Raw genomic sequence first — 21,431 nt, 5'->3', positions numbered from 1 at the left:
TTTGAAGTGTTCTCCTACTGGTTTCTCTGTCTTGTGGTTCCTGATGTCAGATTTATGTCCATTTATCCTTTGGCGTAGGGTTTGGCCTGTTTGTCCGATATAGAGAGCTGAAGGGCACTGTTGGCATTTGATGGCATACACAATGTTAGAAGATGAGCAATTAAATAGTCCTGAGATGGTATGTTGGATGTTGTTGGGGCCAGTAATGATGTTGTCCGGGTGTATGTGGCAGCAAAGTTGGCATCTGGGTTTATTGCAGGCTCTGGTACCAGTGTCCATGTTAAGTCTGGTGGTTATATTACCGGTATTGTGGGTGAGGAGTTGTTGAAGATTGGGTGGCTGTCTGTAGGCAATGAAAGGTCTTTTTTGGTGATTTTTTGTATTTTGTAGTGTTCGAAAATGAATAAATATTATTTGAAAAAAATAAAAATAAAAGGTGCAATATGAGTAGTTTCAGATGGCGTTTATGGGGGGGAGGAATCAGTTCCTCGTGTATAAATGCATGCATGCATGCATGCATGCATGAATGAATGAATGAAGCATCAAAATGCTCGCTTGCATATTTCCCCATTTAATCTGGATGTGCTCTTTCTGTGGAAAAAACAATGTGTGTGTTGGGGGGGGGGCACCAACCTGTTGCCCACCACCACACTTGTGATATGAAGCCCCTTTCTGGAAGCACCCTAAAGCTCTCAAACAAACAGGTAATTGCAAAGAATGTTTGATTAAAGTGGACCTGCAAGACAACAGCAAAAAAAGAAATAAAGAGGAGGGGTGGTATTTGCCTCCAGGAAGCTTGGTTTATCCCCTGGGTACAAAAGCTTCTGTTTGCCTATCAAAGGGATTGTGAACACAGATTATCTGGAAGACTCCAGTTGTGTTATCTCTGCGGATTTATCTAGCTATGGTATGTGAGGTCCCCAGCAAGCAACCCACCCCCCAAAATCCCTCCTTTCTTCCAATGCACCAGGTGGCAGACAGGATCACTGTAAGAGTAGAGAGGGGTGGGGAATCTAATACATTGAAATGAAATCAATTCCTTAAATTGCACATCCTTAATAGGTGTAAAGTCATAAAGAAGGCTGGTCGCCGAAGAATTGATGCTTTTGAATTATGGTGCTGGAGGAGACTCTTGAGAGTCCCATGGACTGCAAGAAGATCAAACCTATCCATTCTGAAGGAAATCAGCCCTGAGTGCTCACTGGAAGGACAGATCCTGAAGCTGAGGCTCCAATACTTTGGCCACCTCATGAGAAGAGAAGAATCCTTGGAAAAGACCCTGATGCTGGGAAAGATGGAGGGCACTAGGAGAAGGGGACGACAGAGGACGAGATGGTTGGACAGTGTTCTTGAAGCTACGAAGATGAGTTTGACCAAACTGCGGGAGGCAGTGCAAGACAGGAGTGCCTGGCGTGCTATGGTCCATGGGGTCACGAAGAGTCGGACACGACTAAACGACTAAACAACAACAACAATAGGTGTGTGTTGCCCACAGTTGCATTCCACAAAGTGTTCTCCAACACATTGGGTGTGCCTAAGGAGAGAATAGCTGTCCTTTCCCACCTGAGTTAGCATTTTGGTTTGATGGGGAGCTGGATTTCCCTTCTAACCCCCCACCCCAACAACAACAACAACAACAACAACAATTTATTATTTATACCCCGCCCATCTGGCTGGGTTTCCCCAGTCACTCTGGGCGGCTTACAACAGAAAAATAAAATAACCGATTAAACATTAAAAGCCTCCCTAAACAGGGCTGCCTTCAAATGTCTTCTAAAAATCCCGTAGCTGTTTTTCTCTTTGACCTCTGGTGGGAGGGCGTTCCACAGGGCGGGCGCCACCACCGAGAAGGCCCTCTGCCTGGTTCCCTGCAACTTGGCTTCTTGCAATGAGGGAACCGCCAGAAGGCCCTCAGCGCTGGACCTCAGTGTCTGGGCAGAATGTTGAAGAAGTTTCTGTTTGCAAAGGCTTAAAGAGTCCACCACAACTTTTTTTAAAAGGAATCTTGTTGATTTAGAGCAAACTTTCTCAGCAGGGGGCTGGTCCACTGTCCCTCAGACCTTGGGGCGGCGGGGCGGCGGACTATATTGTTTTTTTGGGGGGGATGAAGGAATTCTTATGCCCCACAAATAAATAAATAAAAGCACACATTCTACTCATGTAAAATAGTAAATGTCTTTATTACTGTCAAAGACCAGAAGACAAATTGTGACAAATATTGTTGATTGGGTGAAAAGAAGAATATGATAAAATTACAGTCCAATTCACAGAATTGATGCAACCATTTAAATTTAATTTTAAATTGGGATTCGTCCTTTTAAATTTTTTATAATTTTAAATTATTGAATCTCAGCTACATATTATCATTCCTTCACGGGTTAGAATTCAAACTCCTTTGCTGGTCATTGCTGACCCCATTACTCTTCTAACTCTTGTCACAATGAGACGGAACTTTGCAATGGGCCCGGTGATCTCCAAATCTTTGTCCGCTACGAGATGTCTGGTGTGAACCTCGTCTGTGATGGTGGGTAGTTTTCTAAGTATCGGTTTGATCAGCTCTTTCCTTGAGTCACGATACAGAGGGCAGAATAAAACGGGACTTCGTTTAGGGATTGAGAATGGTATAAATGCCCTCAAGGGGGCCCATTGATCCTGCACCCTCATTCCAGTACTACGCAAACACTAACACCCTAGAACTCCACCAGAACAAACCCTGCTAAACAGGCCCGGCTCTAGGTGCAGTCCCGGTGGCGCCAGGGCGCGGGGCCGACAGGGGAGGCGCTGCGCGACGAAGCCACACGGAAGCCATGCTGCACGCCGGAGCGATCTCTGTGCCTCAGCGCCAGGGCGCCCGACCTGCTAGAGACGGCCCTGCAGCTAAATAAAGGTGGTCTTCCCCTTCCTTTTTCAGCTGCATTCGACTCTGTGTAGCCATATTTCTGAATACCCTGTATCCGTAACCATGAATGAACCCTGTATTTGAATAAGGCCCCGTCTTAACATCTACATGCTTTTTAACATCTACATGCAGCCGCTGGGAGAGATCATCAGGAGATTTGGGCTGGGTGTTCATCAGTATGCGGATGATACCCAGCTCTACCTCTCTTTCAAATCAGAGCCAGTGAAGGCGGTGAAGGTCCTGTGTGAGTGCCTGGAGGCAGTTGGAGGATGGATGGCAGCTAACAGATTGAGGTTGAATCCTGGCAAGGCAGAAGTACTGTTTGTGGGGGGACAGGAGGCGGGCAGGTGTGGAGGACTCCCTGGTCCTGAAGGGGGTAACTGTGCCCCTGAAGGACCAGGTGCGCAGCCTGGGAGTCATTTTGGACTCACAGCTGTCCATGGAGGTGCAGGTCAATTCTGTGTCCAGGGCAGCTGTCTATCAGCTCCATCTGGTACGCAGGCTGAGACCCTACCTGCCTACAGACTGTCTCGCCAGAGTGGTGCATGCTCTAGTTATCTCTCGCTTGGACTACTGCAATGCGCTCTACGTGGGGCTACCTTTGAAGGTGACCCAGAAACTACAACTGATCCAGAATGCGGCAGCTAGACTGGTGACTGGGAGTGGCCGCCGAGACCATATAACACTGGTCTTGAAAGATCTACATTGGCTCCCAGTACGTTTCTGAGCACAATTAAAAATGTTGGTGCTTACCTTTAAATCCCTAAATGGCCCGCTTCTCTGGAGCAGCAGAAAACAACCTTTCACCCTCCTGTATATGACATCCTTTTATATATTTGAACATGGCTATCATATCACCCCTTAACCTTCTCTTCTCCAGGCTAAACATACCCAGCTACCTAAGCCGTTCCTCATAAGGCATTGTTTCCAGGCCTTTGAGCATTTTGGTTGCCCTCCTCTGGACACGTTCCAGCTTGTCAGTATCCTTCTTGAACTGTGGTGCCCAGAACAGGACACAGTACTCCAGGTGAGGTCTGACCAGAGCAGAATACAGTGGTACTATTACTTCCCTTGATCTAGACACTATACTCCAATTGATGCAGCCCAGAATTGCATTGGCTTTTTTAGCTGCTGCATCACACTGTTGACTCATGTCAAGTTTGTGGTCTACTAGGACTCCTAGATCCTTTTCACATGTACTGCTCTCAAGCCAGGTGTTACCCATCCTGTATTTGTGCCTTTCAATTTTTTGGCCCAAGTGTAGTACTTTACATTTCTCCTTGTTCAAATTCATCTTGTTTGCTTTGGCCCAGTTGTCTAATCTGTTGTGGTCATTTGGAAGTGTGATCCTGTCCTCTGGGGTGTTAGCCACCCCTCCCAATTTGGTGCCGTTTGCCAACTTGCTCAGGATGCCCTCAAGCCCATCATCCAAGTCATTGATCAAGATGTCGAATAAGACTGGGCCCAAGACAGAACCCTGTGGCTCTTCCCACTAGTCACTTCTCTCCAGGATGAAGAGGAGCCATTGATTAGCACCCTTTGGGTTCGGTCAGTCAGCCAGTTACAAATCCACTGAATGGTAGCATTGTCTAGCCCACATTTTACCAGCTTCTTTACAAGAATATCATGGGGCACCTTGTCAGATCATATATATTTATTTCAGTAATGCAACATGAAAGGTTAAACCAATATATGAGATAGATGCGTGACATGCAAAACAAGATACAGTGCTACCTCGATTAAGTACACAATTGGTTCCGGAAGTCTGTACTTAACCTGAAGCGTACTTAACCTGAAGTGAACTTTCCCATTGAAAGTAATGGAAAGTGGATTAATCAGTTCCAGATGGTCCGCGGAGTACTTAAACTGAAGCGTACTTAACCTGAAGCGAACTTTCCCATTGAAAGGAATGGAAAGTGATTTAATCCGTTCCAAATGGGTCCGCGGAGTACTTAAACTGAAGCGTATTTAACCCGAAGTATGAGTGTAATTGGTTCTGGAACTCCGTACTTAACCTGAAGCGTTCTTAACCTGAAGCGAACTTTCCCACTGAAAGTAATGGAAAGTGGATTAATCCGTTCCAGATGGGTCCGCGGAGTACTTAAACTGAAAATACTCCAACTGAAGCATACTTAAACCTAGGCATGACTGTATATATTTACAGGTGAAACTCGGAAAATTAGAATACTGTACAGGTGAAACTCGGAAAATTAGAATACTGGTGAAACTCGAAAAACTAGAATATCATCGAAAAGTGCATTGATTTCAGTAACACAACTTAAAAGGTGAAACCAATCTATGGGATAGATGGATGACATGCAAAGCAAGACATGTCAAGCCTTGATTTTCTGTCATTATCATTATTTGTTCTTAGGCAGGTCAATTATAAATGGAATGTCATTAATGAAATGTCATAGCAATGGTATATTTTTGTTGATTTTTGTATGATTGTAACTATTTGTTTTATTGTTGTGGAATTACCAATAGAAAGCATTTGTAAACATTAAACGGAAAATCAAAAATAATAAGTTCCATTACTGAAATCAATGCACTTTTCAACTATATTCTAATTTTTCGAATTTCACCTGTAGTGTCATACCTCGGTTTATGTATGCTTCAATTGGAGTACTTTTAGTTTAAGTACTCCGCGGACCAGTCTGGAACGGATTGATCCACTTTCCATTACTTTCAATGGGAAAGTTTGCTTCAGGTTAAGTACGTTTCAGGTTAAGTACAGAGTTCCAGAACCAATTACAGTGGTACTCGGTTTAAGTACTCAATTGGTTCCGGAAGTCTGTACTTAACCTGAAACGTAAATAACCTGAAGCCAACTTTTCCATTGAAAGTAATGGAAAGTGGATTAATCTGTTCCTGACGGGTCCGTGGAGTACTCAACCTGAAGCGTGCATAACCCAAAGTCTGAGTGTTGTCAAAGCCACCAACATGCTCCAAGACTTTGGCCATGAGAAGAGAAGAGTCCCTGGAAAACACCCTGATGTTGGGAAAGATGGAGGGCACAAGGAGAAGGGGATGACAGAAGACGAGATGGTTGGATAGTGTTCTCAAAGCCACCAACATGCTCCAATACTTTGGCCACCTCATGAGAAGAGAGGACTCCCTGGAAAAAAACCCTGATGTTGGGAAAGATGGAGGGCACAAGGAGAAGGGGACGACTGAGGACGAGATGGTTGGACAGTGTTCTTGAAACCACCAACATGAGTCTGACCAAACTGTGGGAGGCAGTGGAAGACTGCGGGAGGCTGTGGAAGAAGGGTCACACGGCACAGATCAGAAGCCACCAGAGAACTTCAGCTCATTTGTGACCTCATTGCAGCATCCAATCTAAACAGTGATGGGATTAAATTAACTCTAATGGGAGTTACGAATGTTCATTGTCCTTTCCTCCTTGTTAACCCATGGAGATGAAGCCTAAGTCCCGGACAGCTCAAATCCCAAAGAGTTAGCAACTGAAGAAGACACAGCTTGTTGTTGTTGTTGTTGTTGTTGTTGTTTAGTCGTTTAGTCGTGTCCGACTCTTCGTGACCCCATGGACCATAGCACGCCAGGCACTCCTGTCTTCCACTGCCTCCCGCAGTTTGGTCAAACTCATGTTCGTAGCTTCGAGAACACTGTCCAACCATCTCGTCCTCTGTCGTCCCCTTCTCCTAGTGCCCTCCATCTTTCCCAACATCAAGGTCTTTTCCAGGGACTCTTCTCTTCTCATGGCCAAAGTCTTGTTACATAGGAAAATGTCAGGGAATGGAGAGGTACAGGAGGCATATACAATTGGGGAAACAGGATTAACATAAGGCAATGACATATAACGACCCAAGGTATTGATAGCCAGGTACAGTCATACCCCGGTTTAAGTACGCCTCAGTTTGAGTATTTTCAGTTTAAGCACTCCGCGGACCCGACTGGAACGGATTAATCCACTTTCCATTACTTTCCATGGGAAAGTTCGCTTCAGGTTAAGTACGCTTCAGTTTAAGTACTCTACGGACCGTCTGGAACCATCAAAGCCATGAATTTATATGATTTTATTAAACCGCTAATCCTTTTCGAACCACTACACTCTGGAACGGCTTGCACGGTTTCAAGCAGCTGTCAGTACACTGTTCTCCTGTCATCACCTCGTCCGGGCTTCACTCAAGCCTGCAGAGCTGAGCTAAGCTGACTCTGCAGGCTCAATGCATTGCACAGATAGGTGAATAATGATGATGATGATAATAATAATAATAATAATAATAATAATAATAATAATAATAATTTATTTATACCCCACCCATCTGGCTGCAACTTGGATTCTCACAATGAGGGAACCGCCAGAAGTCCCTCGGTCCTGGACCTCAGTGTCCAAGCAGAACGATAGGGGTGGAGACGCTCCTTTTAGGGATACTGGGCCGAGGCTGCTAGGGAGTGTGGTGGAGTCTCCTTCTTTGGAGGTCTTTAAGCAGAGGCTTGACAGCCATCTGTCAGGAATGCTTTGATGGTGTTTCCTGCTTGGCAGGAGGTTGCACTGGATGGCCCTTGTGTTCTCTTCCAACTCTATGATTCTAAGTGTGCATGCACACGAAAGCTCATTCCTATGACAAACTTTGTTGGTCTCTAAGGTGCTACTGGAAGGAAGTTTTTTATTTTTTGTTTCGACTACGTCTGACCAAAGCAGTTACCTACCTGTAACTATATGTATATATAAATGGAGAGAGAGAGAAATAAGAAACGAAACCAGCAGATCATTTCAAGGCTGTACAGTCATACCTCGGTTTAAGTACACCTCGGTTTGAGTATTTTCAGTTTAAGTACTCCGCGGACCCTTCTGGAACGGATTCATCCACTTTCTATTACTTTCAATGGGAAAGTTCGCTTCGGGTTAAGTACAGACTTCCGGAACCAATTGTGTGCTTAAACCCAGGTACCACTGTCTAGAGAAATAAGAAAGGAAAACCAGCAGATCCTTAGGAGGCTGTCCTCTTTTTTGCCTGGCAAAGGAATCAGAGCAAACAAAATAAAAAAGATTTCTTCCAGTATCACCTTAGAGAGCTAAGTTTTTCATTGGTATGAGCTTTCGTGTGCATGCACCCCTCTTCAGAGCAGGCGTTTCAGATTTGGCTGATAAAAGGGCGCACAGCCTCCCTTCTCGCCCCGTTTCGCCCCTTCCTTCCTTCTCTAAAGCCGTAGCGGAGGGCGCCTCCTTGCAGGCTGCTCTTTAGCAATGCCCAGCGCACATGACTCTCTCCTGCTGCCCCTCCAGTCCGTGTGATCCAGTCTGCGTTTTCCTTTTGCTCCGGAGCAGGGGGGCGAGTGGACAGCCACCCTGTCCGGCAGCCTGTTTGTCGGAAGCAAAGAAGCATGGAATCGCCAAGCGCCTCAGCATCCCGAAGCATGGCCACTTGAGCCTGGGATGCGCAGGGAGCCGGGCGCAAACTTGGCCAGGACGCACCATTGAGGCTACCTTCGCCTGGGGACCACAAGACGCACGCCGGCTTCTAGCCTGCCATGGAGTCTGCCATGTTTTTGCTGCTGCCAATCTCCCTCTCCCTCTGCTTTTGCGGTAAGTAGCTCTTGACCCGGCGTCTCGTCTTCCCCACTTCCACGGGACTGCCTCGGATTTCGGAGCGCCGAATTCAGGAGGCGCCGTTTGCTTGAAGCCTCCGCGCACGCAGAGAGCTCTCCTTCATGCGCCCGTGCGCGCGGCTCTCCTGAAACTTGGAGAGGGCGTAAAACAAACAGGCAAACAAACAAAAATCCCCAGACAAATCCAGCGCTGAAAACTTCTGATTCAGAGTATCTGTTTAAACACTGAAACACTTTTGTTTCAGTGTATCTGAAGAAGTGTGCATGCACACGAAAGCGCACACCAATGACAAACTTCTTGTTGTTTAGTCGTTTAGTCGTGTCCGACTCTTCGTGACCCCATGGACCAGAGCACGCCCGGCACTCCTGTCTTCCACTGCCTCCCGCAGTTTGGTCAAACTCATGTTCGTAGCTTCGAGAACACTGTCCAACCATCTCGTCCTCTGTCGTCCCCTTCTCCTAGTGCCCTCCATCTTTCCCAACATCAGGGTCTTTTCCAGGGATTCTTCTTTTCTCATGAGGTGGCCAAAGTATTGGAGCCTCAGCTTCAGGATCTGTCCTTCCAGTGAGCACTGGGGGCTGATTTCCTTCAGAATGGATAAGTTTGATCTTCTTGCAGTCCATGGGACTCTCAAGAGTCTCCTCCAGCACCATAATTCAAAAGCATCAATTCTTCAGCCATCAGCCTTCTTAATGGTCCAGCTCTCACTTCTACTGGAAGGAATTTTTTTTTATTTTGTTTCGACTCCTGTTTCAGTATATCTGAAGAAGTGGGCATGCACACGAAAGCTCATACAGTCATACCTTGGTTTAAGTACGCCTCGGTTTGAGTATTTTCAGTTTAAGTACTCCGAGGACCTGTCTGGAACAGATTAACCCACATTCCATTACTTTCAATGGGAAAGTTCACTTCAGGTGAAGTACGCTTCAGGTTAAGTACAGACTTCCGGAACCAATTGTGTACTTAAATTGCGGTACCACTGTATCTGAAGCTCATACCAACATGAAAGCTCATACCAATGACACACTTAGTTGGTCTCTAAGGTGCTACTGGAAGAATGTTTTTTTAATTTTGTTTAAACCCAACACTGGAATACAGTGGTACATCGGTTTAAGTACAAAATTGGTTCCGGAAGTCTGTACTTAACCTGAAGCGTACTTAAACTGAAGCAAACTTTCCCATTGAAAGTAATGGAAAGTGGATTAATCCATTCCAGATGGTCCGCGGAGTACTTAACCTGAAGCGTACTTAACCTGAAGCGAAGTATCCCATTGAAAGTAATGGAAAGTGGATTAATCCGTTCCAGGCGGGTCCGTGGAGTACTCAACCTGAAGCGAATTTAAGCCAAAGTATGAGTGTAATTGGTTCTGGAAGTCCGTACTTAACCTGAAGCGTACTTAACCTGAAGCGAACTTTCCCATTGAAAGTAATGGAAAGTGGATTAATCCGTTCCAGATAGGTCCACGGAGTACTTAAACTGAAAGTACTCAAACCAAAGCGTACTTAAACCGAGGTATGACTGTAATGTTTTCCCTTTGCTCTAGATGTGGAACCCAGAGTTCGGCCACTTTATTCTTTTGCAAAACTTTGTGTCCTGTAGAGCTGCTATGTGGTCACAACGCTGTAAAGAGCAGCAGGGCGAGGAAGTTTCTGAGCCGGGCGTCATCCGCAGGTGGCTTCCAGCACAAAAGGGCCCGATTCTCGGCTTTCTAAGAGGTGGTTCCCGAGAGGAATCTCTGTGTGCGATCACGCCCACTTTTGCGGGCAAGTTCATGCCCTCCTTTGCATATGCAGGTGAAACTCGGAGAATTAGAATATCGTTGAAAAGTGCATTGATTTCAGTAAGGCAACTTTTTATTTTTTATTTTCATTTTCATTTTGACAAATGCTTTCTTCTGGAAATTCCACAGGAATCAAAGAAATAGTGACAATAATACAAAAAGAGGAAGAAATAAACATCACTATGACATTTCATTAATTACATTCCATTTATAATTGACCCGCCTAATGACAAATAATTACAATTGCAACAAATAAAGGCATGACCTATCTTGCTTTGCGTGTCATGCATCTCTCTCATAGAACGGTCTCACCTTTTAAGTGGCGTTACTGAAATAAATGCACTTTTTGACGATATTCTAATTTTCCAAGTTTCACCTGTCATTGTTTTATTACTGTGGAATTTCCAAAAGAAAGCATTTGCAAACATTAAAAGAAAAAGTAATGTTGCATTACTGAAATAAATGCATTTTTTGACGATATTCTAATTTTCCGAGTTTCACCTGTAGTTTAGAGCGGGTGGCCAGAGAGAGAGGGTTGAGAACAAACCTAACTTTTTGGACTCCTTTGGCAAGTTGCAAGGTCATCTCAGAAATTTATCCTGTTTTTCAGAAGGGGGAGGGGACCGGGAATGTGCTCATTTTCTTTGTCTGCCTCCCGGGGAGGCGGGTTAGGAGGCAAGAGGAGTTACATCAGAATAGGGAAAGTCCATGTTTGTTCCGGGGAGCCTTCTCCTCTTCCTCGCTCTCCTGGGGGTCTCTTTCCTCCAACTTGAGGCTCCTAGCCTGGGCCGTACTGTTTTTTTCTCAGTCCTGACCAATGAGGAGCTGAAAGGAAAACCTTTGCACCCAGTAATTCCCCCCTTTTTCTCCTGGACTAGGGGTCAGCAAACTTTTTCAATCCATTGTCCCTCAGACCTTGTGGGGGCCGGACTATATATTATTATTATTTTTTATAAAAAAATGAACAAATTCCTATGCCCCACAAATAACCCAGAGATTCATTTATAATAACTTCTGCTTCTCATGTTCTTATTTCAAATTTTTTAAATCTAAATATATAAAAATGTTCACAATGCGTGCGCAGGGGCCAATGTATGGAGATACAGGGGGGAGGGGACAACACTCCCCGGGGAAAACAGAGGGAAGGCTATCCTACTGAAACACAGGGATGAGGGGGGGGGTTGGAGGGAGGAGGGGCGGGATACGTCATGGATCGGGACAGCAGGGGGGGGGAATTACAGGGATGACCCACAGCAACGCGTGGCTGGGCCAGCTAGTTTTAAATAAAAGGACACATTCTACTCATGTAAAAACACCAGGCAGGCCCCACCAATAACCCAGAGAGGCATTTTAAATAAAAGGACACATTCTAAGGCTTTATCCTACAGATATTTAAATGAGGTTGCACTTGTAGATTCCTAATTTTAAAATTGAATTTTAACATGGTATTTAATCTGCATTTTAATTGAATTGTTTCTTTTATGCTTGCTTTGATATTCTTGTTGTTAGCCGCCCTGAGCCCTGTCTTGACTGGGAAGGGTGGGGTATAAATAAAATTATTATTATTATTATTATTATTATTATTATTATTATTACTCATGTAAAAACATGCTGATTGCCGGACCATCAGCGGGCTGGATTTAGAAGGCAATTGGGCTGCATCCAGCCCCCGGGCCTTAGTTTGGGAACCTTGTCCTGGACCGACTTCTTTGTCTGGCTCCTGGTATTCCGTTGGTCCCTGGGACGCAACCGGGCTGCTTTTGTGTCCAGTAACCATGGCTACCGAGAGAGCGTGTGAAGCAACGATGGGGGCTTTTGTGTGGCTGCAGAGAGCCAGCCCCATGAGCCAGAGTGCTTTCGTGGGGCGATCTTTCTTTGGGATAACAGATTGGAGGAGGCTCCTCTGCCTTATCCTTTCTTGGTTTGTAGAGAGTTCGCAAGGGCAGGCATGCCACTTCAAAGCTGCTATCTGGCACCCAGGGAGCCATGCTAGCTGTATAAATCTCGAGACTCAGCCAACTAGCAGAGGGGACCCTGACAGCATGTTTTACTGCTTGAAATTCTTCAATCTTCCTTGAGAGGGAGAATTCCAAGCCTTTCAACAACCCTGTAATTGCATGTGGGGATTTGGCACAGCCCCCATTTCACAGAGCAGGAAAACTGAGACGCCTGCAGGCCACGTGAAAGGCTCATCGCTGCAGCGTGTCCAGGACCTGCTCTGAGCCCTAGGTCACATTTTCTGGGCAATTGCAATATACACCTAATGCAGTGGTATCTCGGTTTAAGTACACAATTGGTTCCGGGAGTCTGTACTTAACCTGAAGCGAACTTTCCCATTGAAAGTAATGGAAAGTGGATTAATCCATTCCAGACGGTCCATGGAGTACTTAAACTGAAGCGTACTTAACCTGAAGCGAACTTTCCCGTTGAAAGTAATGGAAAGTGGATTAATCCATTCCAGACGGGTCCACAGAGTACTTAAAGTGAAAGTACTCAAACAGAAGCGTACCTAAACCGAGGTATGACTGTAATTGCATGTGGGGATTTGGCACAGCCCCCATTTCACAGAGCAGGAAAACTGAGATACCTGCAGGCCACATGAAAGGTTCATCACTGCAGCGTGTCCAGGACCTGCTCTGAGCTCTAGGTCACATTTTCTGGGCAATTGCAATATACACCTAATACATCTAATATTTCTACCCTAGTAAAAATGGAATGTATGAGCTGATTGATCTGTAGGGTTGCCAGACTCAATGGAGGACAGGACTTTAATTACCCTGCTCTCTTTTGAGTCTGGAAACCTTAATGAGAAACCTGCAGACCCTTTGTTTAATTTCCAAGCAAAGGGTCTGCTGGTTTCTCTTTAGACTCAAAAGAGAGCAGGGCAATTAAAGGCACAGAAGTCCTGTCCTCTATTGAGTCTGGCAACCCTATTGATCTGCTCAAGCCAATACCTAAGGCCTGCCTCCTTTAACAATGGGTGAGGATCAGACACAGGGTCTTTTCAGTAGTGGTTCCACAGCTGTAGACGCCCAGCAGGCCCTTTCTCTTCCTATCTTTAGATGGGCTGTTGCGACATTTTTACTTAAGCATTATTTTATTTAAAAAAATGTTTTTCTTGCCTTGTGATGTTTCTATTGCTGTGAAGTTCGAATAGAACAGCTATGTTATCAATTTGTTTTAAATGATTTGTGGCCTTTAAAAAGTTGTTGTACACCAGTTTGTGTGTGTGTGTGTGTGTTGTGTGTAGAGCAGCAGTTCACAAATGATATGAAATAAATTATTCAACATCTTTATCGATGACTTGGATGATGGGCTTGAGGGCATCCTGAGCAAGTTTGCAGATGACACCAAATTGGGAGGGGTGGCTAATACCCCAGAGGGCAGGATCAAAATGACCTTAACAGATTAGACAACTGGGCCAAAGCAAACAGAATGAATTTTAACAAAGAGAAATGTAAAGTACTACACTTGGGCAAAAGAAATGAAAGGCACAAATACAGGATGGGTGACACCTGGAATGAGAGCAGTACAGTACATGTGAAAAGGATCTAGGAGTCTTGGTAGACCACCAACTTAACATGAGTCAACAGTGTGATGCAGCAGCTCAAAAAGCCAATGCAATTCTGGGCTGCATCAATAGGAGTATAGCATCTAGATCAAGGGAAGTAATAGTACCACCGTATTCTGCTCTGGTCAGACCTTACCTGGAGTACTGTGTCAAGTTCTGGGCACCACAGTTCAAGAAGGATACTGACAAGCTGGAACGTGTCCAGAAGAGGGCAACCAAAATGGTCAAAGGCCTGGAAACGACGCCTTATGAGGAACGGCTTAGAGCTCTGGGTATGTTTAGCCTGGAGAAGAGAAGGTTAAGGGGTGATATGATAGCCATGTTCAAATATATAAAAGGATGTCATATAGAAGAGGGTGAAAGGTTATTTTCTGATGCTCCAGAGAAGCGGACATGGAGCAATGGATTCAAGCTACAAGAAAGAAGTTTACACCTCAACATTAGGAAGAACTTCCTGACAGTAAGAGCTGTTTGACAGTGGAATTTGCTACCAAGGAGTGTGGTGGAGTCTCCTTCTTTGGAGGTCTTTAAGCAGAGGCTTAAAGCAGAGGCTTTCCCCTTCATGGATCACTGCCTTGTCGTGGCAAAGGGGCTTAAATAACTTGGAGAAGTTATGTTCTGACCAAACGTGATCCACCTGGAGAAGGAATTGGCAAGCCACTCCAGTATCCCTGCCAAGAAAACTCTATGGACAAAGACAACAGGCATATAAAAGTTATGACGCTGGAAGATGAGCCCCTCAGGTCGGAAGGCGTCCAACATGCTACTGAGGAAGAGCGGAGGACAAGTACAAGTAGATTCAGAGCTGATGAAGTGGTTGGGCCAAAGCCGAAAGGTCGCTCAGTTGCGGATATGCCTGGAAGTGAAAGGAAAGTCTGATGCTGTAAAGAAAAATATTGCATAGGAACCTGGAATGTAGGAACCATGAATGGAGGTAAGCTGGATAAATGAGATGACAAGAATAAATATTGACATCCTGGGCATCAGTGAACTAAAATGGAAGGGAATGGGTGAATTCAGTTCGGGTGACTATCATATCTACTACTGTGGGCAAGAATCCCGTAGAAGAAATGGAGTGGCCCTCATAGACAACAAAAGAGTGGCCAAAGCTGTAATGGGATGCAATCTCAAAAATGACAGAATGATCTCGATACGAATCCAAGGCAGACCTTTTAACATCACAGTAATCCAAGTTTATGCACCAACTACCGGTGCTGAAGAAAGTGAAATTGACCAGTTCTATGAAGACCTACAACAACTTCTAGAAATGACACCCAAGAAGGATGTTCTTCTCATTACAGGGGATTGGAATGCTAAAGTAGGGAATCAAGAGATAAAAGGAACAACTGGCAAGTTTGGCTTTGGAGTTCAAAATGAAGCAGGGCAAAGGCTAATAGAGTTCTGTCAAGAGAACAAGCTGGTCATCACAAACACTCTTTTCCAACAACACAAGAGATGACTCTACACATGGATATCACCAAATGGGCAGCATCGAAATCAGATTGATTATATTCTCTGCAGCCAAAGATGGAGAAGCTCTATACAGTCAGCAAAAACAAGACCTGGGGCTGACTGTAACTCAGATCATCAGCTTCTTATAGCAAAATTCCAGCTTAAACTGAAGAAAGTAGGAAAAACCACTGGGCCAGTAAGATACAATCTAAATCAAATCCCTTATGAATACACAGTGGAAGTGAGGAACAGGTTTAAGGATTTAGATTTGGTGGACAGAATGCCTGAAGAACTATGGATGGAGGCTCGTAACATTATACAGGAGGCAGCAACGAAAACCATCCCAAGGAAAAGGAAATGCAAGAAAGCAAAATGGCTGTCCAACGAGGCCTTACAAATAGCAGAGGAGAGGAGGCAAGCAAAATGCAAGGGAGATAGGGAAAGATACAGGAAACTGAATGCAGATTTCCAAAAAACAGCAAGGAGAGACAAGAGGGTCTTCTTAAATGAGCAATGCAAAGAAATAGAGGAAAACAATAGAATGTGGAAAACCAGAGATCTGTTCAAGAAAATTGGAGATATGAAAGGAACATTTCGTGCAAAGATTACCATAATAAAGGACAAAAGTGGTAATTTATTATTTATACCCCACCCATCTGGCTGAGTCTCCCCAGCCACTCTGGGCGGCTCCCAATGGAATATTAAAACAATACAGCATTAAATATTAAAAGCTTCCCTAAACAGGGCTGCCTTCAGATGTCTTTTAAAATTAAGATAACTGCTTATTTCCTTGACAGCTGATGGGAGGGCGTTCCACAGGGCGGGTGCTGCTACCGAGAAGGCCCTCAGTCTAGTTCCCTGTAAACTCACTTCTCGCAATGAGGGAACCGCCAGAAGGCCCTCGGCACTGGATCTCAGTGTCCAGGCTGAACGATGGGGGTGGAGACACTCCTTCAGGTATACTGGACCCAGACCGTTTAGGGCTTTAAATGTCAACACCAACACTTTGAATTGTGCTTGGAAACGTACTGGGAACCAGTGTAGATCTCTCAGGACCGGTGTTATGTGGTCCCGGCGGCCGCTCCCAGTCTGGCTGCCGCATTCTGGATTAGTTGTAGTTTCCGGGTCACCTTCAAAGGTAGCCCCACATGGAGCGCATTGCAGTAGTCCAAGTGGGAGATAACTAGAGCATGCACCACTCTGGCGAGACAGTCTGCAGGCAGGTAGGGTCTCAGCAGGACCTAACAGAAGCAGAAGACATCAAGAAGAGGTGGCAAGAATACACAGAGGAATTATACCAGAAAGATATGGAGGTCTCGTACACCTCAGGTAGTGTGGTTGCTGACCTTGAGCTAGACATCTTGGAGAGTGAAGTCAAATGGGCCTTAGAAAGCATTGCTAATAACAAGGCCAGTGGAAGTGATGATATTCCAGCTGAACTATTTAAAATTTTAAAAGATGATGCTGTTAAGGTGCTACACCCAATATGCCAGCAAGTATGGAAAACTCAGCAATGGCCAGAGGATTGGAGAAGATCAGTCTACATCCCAATTCCAAAGAAGGGCAGTGCCAAAGAATGCTCCAACTACCGCACAATTGCGCTCATTTCACACGCTAGCAAGGTTATGCTTAAAATTCTATAAAAATTCCATAAAAACGTCTTCTTCTGCTTCATTGACTATGCAAAAGCCTTTGACTGTGTCGACCAGTCAGATGTTTGAACAGTGTTCTCGAAGCCACCAACATGCTCCAAGACTTTGGCCCTCATGAGAAGAAAAGACTCCCTGATGTTGGGAAAGATGGCGGGCACATGGAGAAGGGGACGACAGAGGACAAGATTGTTGGACAGTTTTCTCAAAGCTACCAACATGAGTCTGAGCAAACTGCGGGAGGCAGTGGAAGACAGGAGTGCCTGACGTGCTCTGGTTCATGGGATCACGAAGAGTCGGACATGACTAGACAACAACAACAACAACCATTTTCATACAGCCTCTGAGATGAAACTGCTCCTATTATCAGGTTTCGAGTAGGGAGCCATACAAGGCCCATAAATCCATGCTGGTTTTATGGTTGTCTTGCCTACCCCGTCCCTGAAGTTCTTTGATCTGCCACTTCCCATTGTAGCTCTGCTCACCCTGCAGAATACCCCCTTTGTAAACACTCCTCTAGGCTGACCCTCATGCTTCCCACCTCCTCTGATCTCGCTGCTGTTGCTGCTACATATCAAACAGGGAAATGGGACCAAAGGGGGAGGGGAGTTCTTGTGTGTTCTGGTGAGGCACACCAGCTCTCAGGCCTTAATTCCAAATCCAATCTAAATACGCCAGCAGCTAAGGCAGACAAATCAGCCACTTAAGAGAGGACGAAGGAACACTATGGCTGCGGCATAGCCAGATTTCCCTCAAGCCGGGATACAAAGCAGGATTCTCCTCCTCCTCCTCCTCCTCCTCCTCCTCCTCCTCCTCCTCCTCCTCCTCCTCCTCCTCCTCCTCCTCCATTCTAGGTGCAAGGCATGTGGCACAGGTTCCCAGCCTCCCCCCCCCCTCAATTGCACTAAATGCAATTCCCAGTCCCCCACTCAATTGCACTAAAGAGCAAACTAAATGGTGCAATACTACCTGAATACTCAGGACTCCGCTACAGGTGAAACTCGGAAAATGAGATCCCTGGGCTCTCACTTGTGGGGTGCCTCAGGGTTCTGTCCTCTCCCCCATGCTTTTTAACATCTACATGCAGCCGCTGGGAGAGATCATCAGGGGGGTTGGGCTGGGTGTTCATCAGTATGCGGATGATACCCAGCTCTACCTCTCTTTCAAATCAGAACCAGTGAAGGCAGTGAAGGTCCTGTGTGAGTGTCTGGAGGCGGTTGGAGGATGGATGGCAGCTAACAGATTGAGGTTGAATCCTGACAAGACAGAAGTACTGTTTCTGGGGGACCGGGGGCGGGCGAGTGTGGGGGACTCCCTGGCCCTGAATGGGATAAGTGTGCCCCAGAGGGACCAGGTGCGCAGCCGGGAGTCATTTTGGACTCACAGCTGTCCATGGAGGCGCAAGTCAATTCTGTGTCCAGGGCAGCTGTTTATCAGCTCCATCTGGTACGCAGGCTGAGACCCTGTTGTTGTTTAGTCGTTTAGTCGTGTCCGACTCTTCGTGACCCCATGGACCATAGCACGCCAGGCACTCCTGTCTTCCACTGCCTCCCACAGTTTGGTCAAACTCATGTTCGTAGCTTCGAGAACACTGTCCAACCATCTCGTCCTCTGTCGTCCCCTTCTCCTAGTGCCCTCCATCTTTCCCAACATCAAGGTCTTTTCCAAGGATTCTTCTCTTCTCATGAGGTGGCCAAAGTATTGGAGCCTCAGCTTCACGATCTGTCCTTCCAGTGAGCACTCAGGGCTGATTTCCTTCAGAATGGAGAGGTTTGATCTTCTTGCAGTCCATGGGACTCTCAAGAGTCTCCTCCAGCACCATAATTCAAAAGCATCAATTCTTCGGTGATCAGCCTTCTTTATGGTCCAGCTCTCACTTCCATACATCACTACTGGGAAAACCATAGCTTTAACTATACGGACCTTTGTAGGCAAGGTGATGTCTCTGCTTTTTAAGATGCTGTCTAGGTTTGTCATTGCTTTTCTCCCAAGAAGCAGGTGTCTTTTAATTTCGTGACTGCTGTCACCATCTGCAGTGCTCAAGGAGCCCAAGAAAGTAAAATCTCTCACTGCCTCCATTTCTTCCCCTTCTATTTGCCAGGAGGTGATGGGACCAGTGGCCATGATCTTGGTTTTTTTGATGTTGAGCTTCAGACCATATTTTGCACTCTCCTCTTTCACCCTCATTAAAAGGTTCTTTAATTCCTCCTCACTTTCTGCCATCAAGGTTGTGTCATCTGCATATCTGAGGTTGTTGATATTTCTTCCGGCAATCTTAATTCCGGTTTGGGATTCATCTAGTCCAGCCTTTCTCATTATGAATTCTGCATATAAGTTAGATAAGCAGGGAGACAATATACAACCTTGCCGTACTCCTTTCCCAATTTTGAACCAGTCAGTTGTTCCATATCCAGTTCTAAGTGTAGCTTCTTGTCCCACATAGAGATTTCTCAGGAGACAGATGAGGTGATCAGGCACTCCCATTTCTTTAAGAACTTGCCATAGTTTGCTGTGGTCGACACAGTCAAAGGCTTTTGCATAGTCAATGAAGCAGAAGTCGATGTTTTTCTGGAAGTCTCTAGCTTTCTCCATAATCCAGCGCATGTTTGCAATTTGGTCTCTGGTTTCCCTTCGAAACCCAGCTTGCACTTCTGGGAGTTCTCGGTCCACATACTGCTCCACGAGTGGTATTCTCTTTTAATATTTGTTTTTCTTCCCTGCCCTGAATTGGCCTGCATCACTTGTGTACATTTAATGTCATTAGGGCACTGAAAGGCTGTGACGCTTCGAGACAGATGTCCAAGACTATTCACAAGTCCATTGTAATCTGCTCTCACACTCTGCCGTGGTCATTATTGCCTCTTGGTGAAGTGCCAGTGTAGGAAATGACTGCTTGCTGAGGTTGTTAATCTGAAGCAAGGTGCGTGGGGTGGGGGTGGGGAACTGTATCTGAGCTGCTCAGCTCCTGGTTCCTTCCTTCCTGGGAGTCATCCAGAGAGAATGCCGTTCTGCTAATCTCTTCTGCTGACCAGGATAGGAGGAGGAGGGCAGCAGAGGTCACCCAGGATTTACTAATATAAGCACATGCCTTTCAATTGCCATGGAAACATAACTCTTTCCACCCGCACCTTCAAAGTTGCCCTCTGAGTTGTTGTTTAACTCTTGCGTCTTCCTGAGACCAAAGTGCCCCTCCCCACCTTTTATGCTGTTGACACTAAAGGGTGAGTGTTTGGCAAGTCAGCAAGCACCTGCCAAGGATTTTTTTTTAATGTTGTTTTTATTTTTCATAGAATCATAGAGTTGGAAGAGAGCACAAGGGCCATCCAGTCCAACCTCCTGCCAAGCAGGAAACACCATCAAAGCATTCCTGACATATGCCTGTCAAGCCTCTGCTTAAAGACCTCCAAAGAAGGAGACTCCACCACACTCCTTGGCAGCAAATTCCACTGCCGAACTGCTCTTACTGTCAGGAAGTTCTTCCTAATGTTTAGGTGGAATCTTCTTTCTTTTAGCTTGAATCCATTGCTCCGTGTCTGCTTCCCTGGAGCTGCAGAAAACAACCTTTCATCCTCTTCTATATGACATCCTTTGATATATTTGAACATGGCTATCATATCACCCCTTAACCTTCTCTTCTCCAGGCTAAACATACCCAGCTCCCTAAGTCGTTCCTCATAAGGCATCGTTTCCAGGCCTTTGACCATTTTGGTTGCCCTCTTCTGGACCCGTTCCAGCTTGTCAGTATCCTTCTTGAACTGTGGTGCCCAGAACTGGACACAGTACTCCAGGTGAGGTCTGACCAGAGCAGAATACAGTGGTACTATTACTTCCCTAGATCTAGATGCTATACTCCTATTGATGCAGCCCAGAATTGCATTGGCTTTTTGAGCTGCTGCATCACACTGCTGACTCATGTCAAGTTTGTGGTCTACCAAGACTCCTACAGTAGATCCTATTCACATGTACTGCTCTCAAGCCAGGTGTCACCCATCCTTTATTTGTGCCTTTCACATAGCTGCCAAGTTTTCCATTTTCTCGCGAGGAAGCCTATTCAGCATAAGGGAAAATCCCTTTAAAAAAGGGATGTCGCCCATCCTGTATTTGTGCCTTTCATTTTTTTTGCCCAAGTGTAGTACCTTACATTTCTCCTTGTTAAAATTCATCTTGTTTGCTTTGGCCCAGTTGTCTAATCTGTTAAGGTCATTTTGAAGTGTGATCCTGTCCTCTGGGGTATTAGCCACCCCTCCCAATTTGGTGTCGTCCAACCCCCTGCCAAGCAGGAAACACCATCAAATCTTTTCTGATATTTAAACTCATCTTTATTCAATAACGTTGAAATGTTACATAAGAGAAAAAGAAAAATTAAATAGCCAATAACAGACAAAACAAATTATAACACACAATATAAAGCAATATGCACATAAGCAACAAGCATAATAATAAAAAATAGAGAAGAAAAGAGAAAAAGAAATATATATATATATGTAAATATCAATATAAA

At 45.4% G+C, this 21,431-nt stretch overlaps 1 protein-coding gene across 1 annotated transcript in view; it reads left to right on the top strand.

Annotated features, from left to right (window-relative positions):
* Nucleotides 1-8,380: 8,380 nt before the first annotated feature.
* The window catches only part of CRB2 (crumbs cell polarity complex component 2), a 67,786-nt gene continuing 54,735 nt past the window's right edge, over nucleotides 8,381-21,431 (top strand). Inside the window, exon 1 of the mRNA XM_035112743.2 lies at nucleotides 8,381-8,453. Within this exon, the coding sequence (XP_034968634.2) occupies nucleotides 8,399-8,453 (55 nt within the window). The 5' untranslated portion in view covers nucleotides 8,381-8,398. The remainder of the gene's footprint in view (nucleotides 8,454-21,431) is intronic.

The sequence above is a fragment of the Zootoca vivipara genome, chromosome Z, assembly GCF_963506605.1.
Source record: "Zootoca vivipara chromosome Z, rZooViv1.1, whole genome shotgun sequence".
Taxonomy (NCBI): Eukaryota; Metazoa; Chordata; class Lepidosauria; order Squamata; family Lacertidae; genus Zootoca; species Zootoca vivipara.
This window is presented reverse-complemented; position numbering and strand designations above follow the sequence as displayed.